The sequence below is a fragment of the Nelumbo lutea genome, chromosome 2 (assembly GCF_056320005.1).
Source record: "Nelumbo lutea isolate HS-2025 chromosome 2, American lotus-T2T, whole genome shotgun sequence".
Classification (NCBI taxonomy): Eukaryota; Viridiplantae; Streptophyta; class Magnoliopsida; order Proteales; family Nelumbonaceae; genus Nelumbo; species Nelumbo lutea.
In genome coordinates, this window is record NC_142685.1 from 40,024,243 (window position 1) to 40,037,913 (window position 13,671).

Sequence of the window (13,671 nt, forward strand, 5' to 3'; positions counted from 1 at the left end):
GGTATTTGGGAACTGCATCTACCATCCTTGCATGCATGAGACTTAAAACTCATGATTATCTGATTGAAACTTCAAATAACTGTGTAATCCTTTTCCATTAGTGGTAGATCACTTACTATTCTATTTCATGGAAGAATGAAAAAGTTTTTAACATTTGTAATGGTAGATCACTTATTATTCTATTAATGTTAATCAGATCAGTTTATTGCCTGTGGCAAATCACGGGACAAGGCCTATGAACTTGCTTCACAAATTTGGTTGGCTGTTATCAACAATTTGGAGGAAAATGAGCAGACATTTCAGTTATTTAAACGTCTCGCATTAGAAGGAGATGTAAGAAGCTATTTATAAGTGATTTCTCTTGCCTTTGTTTTCATTATTGGATCTAGATGACTTTTGTTACTAATAAGTGTGAAATTCTAGCACCACAAGTGTATATTTGGTGTTAATTTTGGGAGCCCATAAGTCTGATATGGAATAGCCATCAGTAGTGTTGCAATTGACTTCATCATTTTTATTACTTGATTGTTATATATATATATATATATATATATATATATATATATATATATTTTATCGATGACAGAAATCTTTATTAATGAATAATACTTGTGAAAATTAATTACAGAAAATGGGGAGGTAAACTATCTTAACTCCCCAACATCAAAATGGCAACAAAATACTAAAAATGTGCCCAAAACAAAGAGTCCTTTGCCACCCCTTGCTTAGCTAACCCATCAGCCATTGAGTTAGCACTTCTCTTCACCCAGCTGCATTGCACCTCTAAATCCTTACACAGCCAATTAAATTCTTTCTTCTCATTTCTGTAGCTCCATAAGCCACTGATATCTCCTTTCAGCCACCTGATCACCACCTTCGAGTCCCCCTCAATCACCAAGCATCTAATGCTTAATTCTCTTGCTCTTTGGATTCCTTCAAGAACTGCTAGAATTTCGGCCCTAAGAGAGTCACCCTCTTCAATTGGCCCAGAGAACATGGCAGTAATATACCCCTCCTCATTCCTGAAAATACCCCCTATCCTAGAGGGCCCTGGATTCCTTAAGCTACATCTATAAAAATTCAGTTTTATGAATCCAGCGGGAGGGGGGGTCCAAGTGGGACTACAGTTCCTTTTATACATAACAGCAGTAGCAGCCTCTTTCCACTTTCTCAGCATGTCTGCCATAGAGAATTCAGAGAATATCTCCATTGATTTCAGCCAATGAGCAACCCTTGAAAGTATCAAATCTGTTAGGTTTTCTATGGTTCTTTCCTTACCTGAAAAAATTCGTGAATTTCTTTCTTCCCATATTGACCAGCACACTGCAGCCCTAATGCTTCTCCACATAATCTTTCCCCTTCTTTTAGGCCAACTAAAGAAAGGAGAGAACAAGCATTGCACATTCACAGGGGGATTCCAAGTATACCCAAAAAGGGAAAACACCCATTCCCAAACAATCTTAGTAACTGGACAAGTAGCGATAATATGATAACCCGTTTCCCCATCAAAGAATACACCTATTGGGAAGTAAACAGCAGTTGGGCCTCTTTCTTTGAAGCAAGTCATTTGTGTTAACTCTTTCCAGGAAAAAATTTCAACAAAAACTACCAACCCAAGGAGGAATGGGTTTGCTCCAAATCTCATTAACCGGGAATGACAGTCCAAACGGAGTAGTAGGTTGGACTAATGTCTCAAAAAACGAAGCACAAGAGAAAGAGTCAGATGAAGAAGGGGTCCAGATTTTGGTGTCTCCCTTACTAGGGTTCAAGAAAACATTTTCAAGGATGGTTAGCAAAGATGACATACACCCCAAATCTGTATCCCTTATTGCCCTTCTCAACCCTAGATTCCACCCAAACCCAAAAAAAGAATTAGAAGGAACCAAGGAGGAGGAAATGGGTTCATTTTTCAAATCTAACAAAGCAAACAATGATGGAAATTGGTCTTTCAGGGGTAGGTCCCCAACCCAAATTTGCTCCCATAATTTTATTTGGTTTTCGGAGTTCAAATCGTACCTGATCCAAGGAGAGAAAACTGGAAGCAGATCATGAATGGCTTTCCACAGGGATGCGGCAGTAGTCCTTGCCAAAATTCCAGGATCCCAGTCATTCTCATCCAACCCATGTATGCTAGCCACAATCTTCATCCACAATTTGTCCCTTTACAGCGGGAATCTCCACAACCATTTCCCCAATAATGCCATGTTCCTTTTCCTAATATTCCCAATCCCAAGCCCCCTAGCTTCTTGCTCCTATTTACCACTTCCCACCTCACCCTATGGTCTATCTTCTCCACTCCTGGTTCCCATAAAAAATCTCTCATTAATTTTTCTATCCTATTGGAGACCTTTGTAGGAATCTTAAACACTAACATGAAGTAAATAGGAAGGTTGGAAAAGGTAGACCTAATCAATGTGATTCTCCCCCCAAGAGAAAGATAATTTTTCCTCCAAGAAGCAAGCCTTTTCTCAAATCTCTATATTACCGGCTTCCAAAAGCTTTCATTCTTGGGGCTATCTCCTAGGGGGAGGCCCAAATAAGTGATAGGACACTCCGAGATAGCGCACCCTAACACACTTGCACAATCACTTACTTCCCTTTCCTCCAAATACACTCCCACCGTACAACTCTTATCGAAGTTCACCTTAAGATTAGACATCTGCTCAAAGAGTTGTATTGTTAGTTTTAGGTTTTTGATCCATCTTATATCCCCACCCTCACAAAATACGATTGTGTCATTTGCAAACTGCGTGTGTAAGTGGTACTTCCCCCCTTCCGACTCTCCAACCTCTTATTAAGTCTCTAGAGTCGGCTCTATGTATCAGTCTCCCCAGGACATCTGCAATCAAAGTAAAGAGAAAGGGGGAGAGCGGATCACCTTGTCTTATTCCTCTCATGGCCGGAAAGAATTCCACCACAATTCCATTCACCAATATCGAGTAATGGCAACTCCTGATACAACCCCAGATCCATCTACACCATCTGTCTCCAAAACCAAAACTTTTCATTACCTCCACCAAGAAGGACCAGTCAACTAGGTCATAAGCCTTCTCTAAGTCTAGTTTGCAAACCACTCCCTTTTTCTTGGATTTCCTAAAATTCTCTAAGCTCTCATTTGCAATCAAAATTTGACCAGTGATCTACCTTCCCTTCACAAAAGCTCCTTGATTGGGTGAGATAATGGCTGGAAGAACTTTCTTAATTCTTAGAGACAAGACTTTTGCAATTATCTTCTACAGACTATTCACCAAACTAATCGGCCTGAAATCCCTTAGATGTGATGCCTCTTTCTTCTTAGGGACCAATGCAATGAATGTGGAGTTTAACCTTGGATTAATGATTTCCCTCCTGTGGAACTCCTCAAAAACCAACACTAGGTCCTTCTTCACAATATCCCAACAATCCTGATAAAATGCCATTGTAAATCCATCTGGGCCTAGAGCTTTTGTTCTATCCATTGAAAATAGTGTTTCCTTTATCTTCTCTAAGTCAGTTTTTCTCTAACCCCACTCTGGTTTCTAAACTAAGAGTTGGCCATTCCAGCCCCTCCACCCAAATCCTCTCATTTAGAGGCCTTCCAAAAATTGATTTAAAATGGGTTACAAAAGCCTCTGCTATTTCTGTTGGTTGGGAAAGAACAACTCCATCAACTTCTAGCTTAGAAATGATATTCTTCCTTCTTCTAGTGTTTGCCACAGAGTGAAAAAATCTAGTGTTTCTGTCTCCCTCTTTAACCATTACATCTAGACTTTTGTCTCCAACTTATCTCTTCTTGCAATAAGAGATCCTCCAAGTGCTTTCTAACGCTCCATCTCAATTCTCTGTCTTCTCCAAAAGAACCCCTTTCCTCCTTCAAGTCCAGTTCCTCAATTTGCTCCATTAAAATCTTCTTTCTTCCCTCCACTCTTCCAAATTCCAGACGGTTCCACTCCTTTATTTGAGATTTTAGGAATTGAATCTTTTTGTGGAATCTCATCCCCTCCCATTCAACTGACGGATTGTGTTGTTCCCACAATTCTTTGATCTTCTCTATGAATCCCGGATGGATCAACCGCATATTCTTAAACCTAAAGGGAGCAAGTCCACCTCCTCTTAAGTCCTCCTTACACAACACCATAGGCCAATGGTCTGAAGTGAGTCTAGGGAGTGCTCTATAATTTAGGTTCCCCCAATGATCCTCCCAATCTGTTGAGAACAAGAGTTTATCTAACTTAAAGCAGATTGAGTTAGATTGAAAGTTGAACCAAGTGTAGATATTGCTTTGGATCGGGAATTCCTTAAGCTCAAAAGTATCCACAAACTAATTGAAATTTTTCATGCTAGTTGTCACTCTGTCTGGGATTGTTGGTTTCCTCTGTGAATCTTACTACATTAAAGTCCCTCCCCACATACCAAGGTCCTTCCCATAGGTCCCTAATATCACTCAATTCTTCCCATAACCTCTTCCTATAGTCATTGAGGCCATATACATTTGTTAGTATCCATTCAAAACCATCTTCCACCTGCCTGAATTTCATAGGAATTGAATGATCCCCTATCATTTCTTCCAAACCTACCACCACATCTTCCTTCCACAATGTTATGATCCCCAAGATGGAGTAGCCACCCACTTTATCCCTTTAGAACTCCAGACACTTCTTGCCCATCTACTATCAAAGTCCATTCTCTTGGACTCCTGGATTAACACCACATCCAGATTGAACTTCCTAATTACTTCTTTGATAGTTGCTCTCTTCCTTGCATTACCCAATCCTCTCACATTCCAGTTTAGAATTCTCATCTCAACTTTAGAATTTAACCCTAAAAAACCACCAAATATCTATTTGAATCCTTTCCTTCTATCCCCTCACCCCAAACTTATTATCCCCCTCGATATCTCTCTTTAATCTCTCCACTTTACTCAATTTTCTTTTCTTTATATTGTTCTCCTTTCTTTTTGTTAGGGAAACTTTTAGATCATTTAGATTCTTCAACTTACACCCCAGCTTTCCAACAAATTCAGCTATCAAATCATCCTTCCTAGTCTCCTTCCCTCTTTCATTTCTGTTCTCTTCATAACTAGTCATCTCCTCCATTCTAGCCTCCTCCTCATTGCACACCAGCTCAGACCCATTTGTAACTCTCCTTTATAGTTCATTTTCCTCGATTTCACCTATTATGCTCTCAATGATTCCCCATATTCTTTCTTCCCTTAAAGTTCCCTCCATCCTCACCTCTCCCCCCTTCTTTCCTTGAGGACTCAGTGTGGTCTCCTTCTCATGGGCTTCTGAGACTAGACTGGGAATGGAATCTGGAACAAGAGAAACAGAAGCCGCATCAGTAGCAAAAGCTAAATGAACAGGGTTAGCAGGGTTACCTGGGTTCGGCTGGGCAAAGGGAATTGGGATTGTAGGCGGACAGATGGTTTTCAAGCCCTGTGTGTCAAATTGGGAGTTTTCTGTCTCCTCGTTTTGGAGGGAAATATTCCCCGTCATTCTGTTTTCACAACGACTGCTCCCCTTACCCGATTGTTTACCATTATGTGATGTATTCTTTCTCAGTTCTGGATTAACGTAAGCTAACACCTCAGTTTTCCGTACAGCATTAGCGCTTGAGAGAGGCTTTTTCAGTTCTGGGCACCAGAATTGCCCCCCACCTCTTTGATTGTGAGCTCTTTGTTTTCAGCCTCTGTGTTGTGCATCTCTGCCTCCTCGTTCCCTTCTTGTTCTCCCACCAAATCTCCATGGAATAGGCGGTCCAAGTTTAGGGACTCCCTGTTATGATCCTCTTGAGATCCTTCATCTTCAAGCTTCCAAAACTTGAAATGTCGTCTGAACTCTCCTCCTCAAAGTCACTGTCTGAACCACAGCTTATCCACCTTTGGTCTTCTACATCCCTCTCTTCTTTCTTATCCCTCAAATAGCGCAGATTAGGGCGATCTGCTGCCCTACTTTCCTGTTCCTCAACACCCAGTCGAGGGACCCAACACAGAGATCGAGTTTCTTTCTCTGTTCGGCATTTTTCCTTTTGCTTCAGTTCGGCCAGCGCTGTTTTGGAGGATGATAGATGGGATTTTTCATATATCATCTCCCTCTTTCTTTCCCGACCCACGTGGCAGCTTAAAGTGTCACGTGGGCCTCTAAGAATGTTTATGCTATCCGGCTCACCCAATCTTCGAACCGGCTCAGAGTGTGCGCCCTGGTTATTACCATCCGAACCCAAACCCCTTCTTGCTACATCAGCATAGGACTGTCGACCATAGCCAAAAGTCTTTAGTTCAAACAAATTTGAATTAATTGCTTTAAATGGAGTGCTTTGGAACTGCTTAACCTCCTGCGACTGTTCCCCTTCTGTTCTCATTGTACCAATCTTCTTCTTCAGCCCCTGAAAGCCACGTGTACTCCAACTGACCACCTCAGCATCTCCCTTTACAGATGTTCGTCTTCCCCAAAGCGACGCCTCAGCTTCTGAGGCAATCCAAACTTTGTACCAGGCATCATCCGAGCATATCTCAATCGAACAGGGCACTTGTTCTGGTTTCAATCCTGCAACTCTAAGTTCCACTGCTCGCAAGCTCCTCTAGTTTATCTCCAACACTACTCCACCCAAGGTTTTTGCTATTTTTTTCAAAAGTTGTTTCGTTCCAGAGGTGAAAAGGAAGTCCTAGCAACTTAATCCAAAAGCTACCTTCTTCTGGTTCGATTTCATTACAGATTGGGACCCATTTTTGTATCTGTACCAATCCGCCATCGATCTGTATCGTGTTGAAGCTCCACTTCTGAACATCAACTTCCAGGATAGCTTTCTTCTCAGAGAAAGGCAGTAGTATAGCATCACCTTCCAGCTTTAACTTTTGTACCACTGCATCTAGGATTTTTGTCCAGTCCTTTACTTCCCTTTCAACCGTTAGAACCATTCTATGCTCCCAATTTTTCCTCCCTTCTTCAACTGTTAATCTCCGACGTATGGTTGAGCTTGCTACCGTTACTTCTTGACAGACAGGGGTCTGGTCCAGGTTGGTATTAGGTAACCACTGGGAGGAGGAGTTCCCTTCGGTGATTCTTCTGCTGCCTCACTCTCAACTTTCAAGAGGAAAGATTGAAGACTGCCAGCAAAGGAGGCCCACCCTTGTTTCCTCAGACCTTCAGGCATGCAAATCATCTGCTTTTTATTAATGCCAAAGTATTCTGAAACTGTGAAAAACCAGCCTCTCTCGTTCCTCTTCAGAACCGCTTGTATCTATTCCCGGAGTAGCCGAAAGAATTTTTCCATCCTTCTGCCTTGATGGAGTTAACTGTTCCATCTACGAAGCCTTTCGGCCAGAAACAGGCTTCCTTTGGTAAAAGGATCGTAGCCCTGCTACCTTCCCTGGCTTTCAAGTACTCTTTACCCCTTGCTCGTCCCTGCTCGAAGATGAATCTCTTCGTTTTAATGCTCAGATCTTTTCTCCACCTCCCCACCAGCCTAAAACTTTCCTCCACCGCCATTCATCTCTGCAACTCTTGCTAGTGATTCATCTGCACCAAACAGCTCTGATTCATCTGCGATGGCATTACGTTCCTTCAAAACTCATGTGTCAGTATCACCACTTTCAGTTGCTTTCAGCAAATAGTAAGCCCCAATAACAATCTTTTTCCCCATTTTACACTTACTACAGGTAGGGATGATAATAAGTGAATACAATTTACTTGATTGTTATATTAACAATCAAGTAATAAAGAAAGTCTCAGTTACCAATTGGAAAAATGAAATACTTTTGTTTAGCTAAAGATCCAGTTATCCTAATTCTAGATATATCTTATTTTACCATATGGTTGGCTGGAATGATATCATTGGTTGCTTCTCTTTTCTTTCATTTATTTTAATTTTATATTGAAACAAATCTAGTTGGCTTTGATTAAGCTGCGTTTTTTTTTCATGTTTTTATTCTTCCGTCTTCTTTTTTCTTGAGATATGGATAGAGGCACTCAAATAGTTATAATTATAGACATGTGTTGCACACAAATCCCCAGTTTCGAGTTTGTTCACCTTATTTCTGAGTTCTGACTGAAATTCCTCAATTTGGCCAGACTGCCCTTGCCAACATCATTTTTCCTTTACCTTTTCTCCTGCAAGAACAATAAAATTTGCCTTTTAACTCCAAGTCTATTTTCTGCAGGTTTTCCTTCCATATCCATATTCAAGATCATACAAAGTCCAATGGAGGGTGTTCGAAAAGCTTTTCAATGATTTCCGTGACTGTTTCAATTGTGTAGACTACTATGACGTATTAGCATGCGCCAAACACAAGTTCCAGCCAATACCTTCTGCTTGGTTAGGACACTAACCAACTCAGTTATCTTAGGTCATGAGTCATGTACCTGAGTTGTATATTTAGATAAAGCTTCATTGCAAGGTCTGGAAAAGCCTTCAACTAGGAGTAATATGGGTTAAAAACCTGTACCTTGACAATCATTGTATATATTTATATTGTAAGGTTGATATTTGAAAGTGTTTGCAGGTTATGCGGTCTCAGGCCCCCAGTATCAGTCATGCTTTCAATTTGCATATATGCGTTGAGAATTTTGTTCCCAAGTAAATTCCAATAAAAAAAATTCTCATTAAATAGACGTGTGAAAACCAGTATTGTATTAGTTTATGAAAGATACAGTTAAGTTCCTTTCTTTTTTTACATGGAAAACTGAAGTTGGGTAGAAGTTACATATACGTGGCAGGACAAAAGATGTCATTGTTTATTTTTACATTGTTTAAGTAGGGGGTAAGGTTGTAAATGCACATTCCTTTATCTTATTAATAAAGTTGGGCCTTTTTTCAGTAAAAACTTGAATTACATAAACAGAGAGAAACAACACACAGAAAGCAAAGATTAACGAGTCTTAGTTCCTTTGAGACTGGACTAATAGTTCTAGCCACCTAGGAAAGCTGGGGAAGAAGTGCCCGGACTATGCTAGACCCCTTTGCGCCATCGTATGCGCAAGACAATTCAGAGACCTAAAAAAAAAAGAGAAACTAACATGATTGGACCCTGCAAGAGATTAAATATCATGACACAACAAATATCAGGGCCGCAGTTAGGAGCGTACGATTAGATCTCCACTCCTACTGCTCCAGGCTCTATTCTCTCTTTCTTTACCTCATCTTCTCTCTTCCTATTCTGATATCCAGTTTATTCTTTATTATTTTCCTTTGATTCTAAAGATCTGTTTTAGGCAGATTATAGGTAAGAAGAATTATGTACATGATGCCTATGCATGTAAGAAGGCCAGTCACAGTTTAGTCAATGTCATTGGTTGTATTTGATAAATGAACTGCTTGCTTGAAGTAAAAGGATTTGAACTTTAAAAACAGCTTAAATGCATGGATCATCATCATCTTCTCCCAACTATATGAAGTTGGCTGCATGAATCTTGTTTGCCATTCTGTTCCATTTAGTGTCATATCCATTGTTAAATTATTAATGCTTAAATCCATTAGTCTTTTTGTAAGAGGATGGATTTTTTTTTTTTGACGAGTAAAGAGAAAAGATTCATTAATAGAGAATTAATGCAATTACAAGCTTCTCATGGAGAGGCACGAGCTGCGTCCTCTCCTAATAGCAGGAAAAAAGACAAAGGAAAATAGATAACAGAAAACCGGAAGCAAATTCAATCTACAATTGAGCCCAATATAAACTTTCATTGTTTACCCCTTGCTTTGCAAGGCCATCAGCCATAGAGTTTGTAGATCTCCTTGTCAGGCAGTTGAATTTTTTAATTTCATTCTTAAAACACCACACTATAGAGTCCGGGTTTTGTAGTCATTCCACTACCACCTTGGAATCCCCTTCTATTATTAGATGTTCCACACCTATCTACACAGCTAGCTGTACTCCTTGGATAGCAGCTGCAAGTTCCGCCCTAATGGAGTTTCCAACTCCTATTGGCCCCGAGTAAATAAGAACCACATTCCCAGCCTCATTCCTCAGTACCCCTCCCACCCCTGATGACCTGGATTACCAAGATTACTTCCACCGAAGTTCAGCTTCAAAAAATTCTCAGGAGGGGGTTCCCAAGTCATACTCACTTTAGTCTTTCTAGATGAACAATTAGCCACTGCTAATCAATTCCTCCAAATATCACTAAATAAGAAAAGATGAAATAAGTCCAGTGATTTTAGTCATAAGATCACCCTATTTAGAATGCAGTCCTTCATCTCTTCTAAGTTTCTCTCATTCTCTTGGAAAGTTCTGGTATTCCTTTCTTCCCACACGGACCAAAGCAGTGTTGCTCTTGCACACCTCCACATAATTCTTCCTCTTCTGTGCTGCCAAGGGAGGAAAGCAAGATCAAAAATCAAGCTTGCATCCGCTGGCCTAACCAACCTGCACCCAAACAATGAGAAGAGCCACTCCCATAACTTTGCAGTAAATGAACAGGAAATTAATAGATGGTTATAGTCCTCACCATGTGACTTGCAAAGGATACACCAAGAAGGTGAAAGACAAAGATAAGGTCTTCTCTTTTGTAAAACGTCTAAGGTGTTTATTTTCCCATAATGCACTTCCAACAAAAAGCCATAACCTTAGGGGGAGCAGGCCTACACCAAATTTCCTTAAAAGGGAAAAGCTGAGTGAGGTTAGATTGAGTAATGGATTTAAAGAAAGAAACACAACAGAAGGATCCATTTGGCTTGGGTGTCTAGATCCGTTTGTCGGGTTCAAAAGGGTCCAAACACACTGTATCAAGTAGGCTTAGCAGATTTGTTAGGGACACAATTTCCTCTCCCCTCAGGCCTCTACGAAACCCAAAATCCCAATTCGGTGTTAATGGATTATTCATAAAGGAGCAAAACTTTGAGACAGCTTCCTTTTTGTACCTTGAGACAGAAAACAAAGAAGAGGTCCTTCAATGGAGCCTCCCCGACCCATGTATCCTCCCAAAAAAGAACAAAGTTACCATTACAAACATTGTGCCTAACAAAACTGAGAAACTGAGGAAGGATGCCATGAATAGCTTTCCAAGGAGTTGCCAAGGTTGTCTGCCATGATACTCTAGCATCCCACCCATTATCAGAGCAACCATGAATACTACCCACCACCTCATGCCAGAGCCTCTCTCTCTCCACTGGCCACCTCCACAGCCACTTCCCCAGCAGTGCTTTATTCTTTTTAATCAAATTCCCTAACCCCAATCCCCCCCCCCTCCTCTTTATTCTAGCATACAATCTCCCATTTTATCAAGTGATCCTTCTTATCCTTCTTACCTTCTCCCGGCTCCCCGAGGAAATCTCCCATCACCTTCTCTAGCTTCCTAGCTTCCCTAGGTGGTATCCTAAACACAGATAGGAAATAGTTTGGTAGGCTAGCTAATGTGGCTCTTATCAGTGTGATTCTTCCCCCCAAAGAAATATAGTTTTTCCTCCAAGAAGTCAATTTCTTTTGAAACCTCTCCACCACTAGACACCAAAAACTACTTTCCCTAGGGTTTTCCCCTAAAGAAAGCCCCAAGTAGGTCATAGGCCATGATGAAATAGAACACCCTAAGCTTCTTGCTATAGCCTCCACTTGACTGTCCTCCAAGTTAACCCCCAACTACACAACTCTTCCCAAAGTTGACACTCAGATTTGACACCCTCTCAAAATTCTTAACCAGATCCTTGAGATTTCTCAATTTTTCAATATCGTCCCCTTCATAGAAAATCAAAATATCATCTGCAAATTGGAGATGGGTGACCGAAATACCATCCCTACCTATCCTCCACCCTTTAATCATTTCATCCCTGTCAACCTTTGAGATCATTCTACCAAGCATCTCTGCTATTAGAGTAAAGAGGAAGGGTGATAGTAGGTCCCCTTGTTTGATACCTCTAGAAATTGGGAAAAAGTCCTTCACCACTCCATTAACCAGGACAGATTAATGGCATTAACTCACACATCCAAAAATCCAATTGCACCATTTATTCCCGAAGCCACAACATTACTTGTACCAAGAAGTGCCAATCCACCAAGTCATAAGCTTTCTCTAGATCCAACTTACAAACAAAGCCTCTTCTTTTGGATCTCCTCATATCCTCCACACATTCACTAGCAACTAGGATTTGATCTATTATTTGTCTTCCTTGAACAAATGCCCCTTGGGCTTGGCTTATTAGGGATGGGAGAGCTACTTTCAGCCTCAAAGACAACACCTTTGACAATATTTTGTAAGTGCTAGTTACCAAACTAATTGGCTTGTAATCCTTAGGGTGGATAGCATCTGTTTTCTTGGGGACTAAGGCCAAAAAAGTGGCGTTGACTCTCAAGCTTACTATATGAGTCTCCGTGAATTCCTTAACAGTGTCACATAAATCCTCTTTCAAAATGTCCCAACAATCTTGGTAGAAAGCCATAGTAAAACCATCTGGACCTGGTGCCTTAGATCTATCCATCATTTACACTGCCCTCCTGATCTCCTCTTCTTTAATGTTCCTTTCTAACCACCTTGCTTTTTCTCCATCTAACATTGGCCATTCCAATCCTTCTATAGGCACCCTCTCATTCAATGTCCTTCTAAAAATAGCTTTAAAATGGTCTACAAAGGTTCCAACTATCTCCTCCTAATTGATAATTACCTGCCCTTCTACCTCTAATCTATCCACTAAGTCCTTCCTCCTACCATTTTCCAACTCATGAAAGAATCTAGTATTCTCATCTCCCTCCTTAATCCACTTATGCCTTGACTTCTGCCTCCAACAGATCTCTTCTTTGAGTAGAACCTATTCTAGGTCCTTTTTTTAATTGCCTTCTTGATTCTCTACCCTACTCACTCAACAATCCTTGGGCTTCCCTCTCATCCAGTTCTTCAATTTGTGTGAATAAGTTCAGCTTTTGTTCCTTTACCCTACCAAATTGATCTTTATTCCACTCCTTCAACTTGACTCTCAGTCTCTTCAACTTCTGATGGAATTTGACTCCTTTCCACTTTATTCCCCTTATCTCCTCATTCCAGCAATCCTTCACTATGTTTCCAAATCCCGGATGAGTTAACCACATATTCTCAAATCTAAATGGTTTTGGTCCACTAATTAGGGATTCCACTCCAATCTTAATGGGGCAGTGGTCTGATGTAACCCTAGGCAAGGCTCTAGAAACCAGATTTCCCCAATAGTTTTCCCATTCTAGATTGAATAGAAACCTATCCAGCTTTGAACAAAGAGGATTATCTTGAAAATTGGACCAAATGAATCTAGCTTGCATTAACGGAATTTCTTTTAGCTCACAATCTTCTATAAATCCGTTAAATTTCCTCATGCTTGTTGTGATTGACTGTACAAGATTCTAGATTCCTCTAAATATCTTGGACATTAAAATCCCCTCCTAAACACCAAGGCTCATCCCATAAACCTCGAATTGCATATAATTCCTCCCAAAATTCATTCATTTCTCTATAGGTATTAGGGCCATACACATTAGTAAGCACCCAACAAAATCCATCCTCCACATTCTTGAATTTAATGGAGACAGAGTATCTACCTACTAACTCCTCCACCGCTTCCACTACCTCATTCTTCTAGATGGTGACAATTCCTCCAAATGCTCCCCAAGATGGAGCCGAGGATCAACTAACACCCCTAGTCCTCCAAAAGCTTCTTATCCACCTTCCGTCTAGCTCAGAGAGCTTTGTCTCTTGCACCATAACAACATCAGGCTTCTCTCTTGTTAATAAATCCTTTATT

General features: G+C 40.6%; 1 protein-coding gene across 1 annotated transcript in view; it reads left to right on the forward strand.

The window, feature by feature from the left end:
• Positions 1–8,584, forward strand: part of LOC148870031 (uncharacterized) — a 52,214-nt gene extending 43,630 nt beyond the window's left edge. The window contains exons 4-5 of the mRNA XM_088970813.1: positions 197–333; positions 8,138–8,584. Of these exons, the coding sequence (XP_088826939.1) occupies positions 197–333; positions 8,138–8,305 (305 nt within the window). The 3' untranslated portion in view covers positions 8,306–8,584. The remainder of the gene's footprint in view (positions 1–196; positions 334–8,137) is intronic.
• Positions 8,585–13,671: the final 5,087 nt, after the last annotated feature.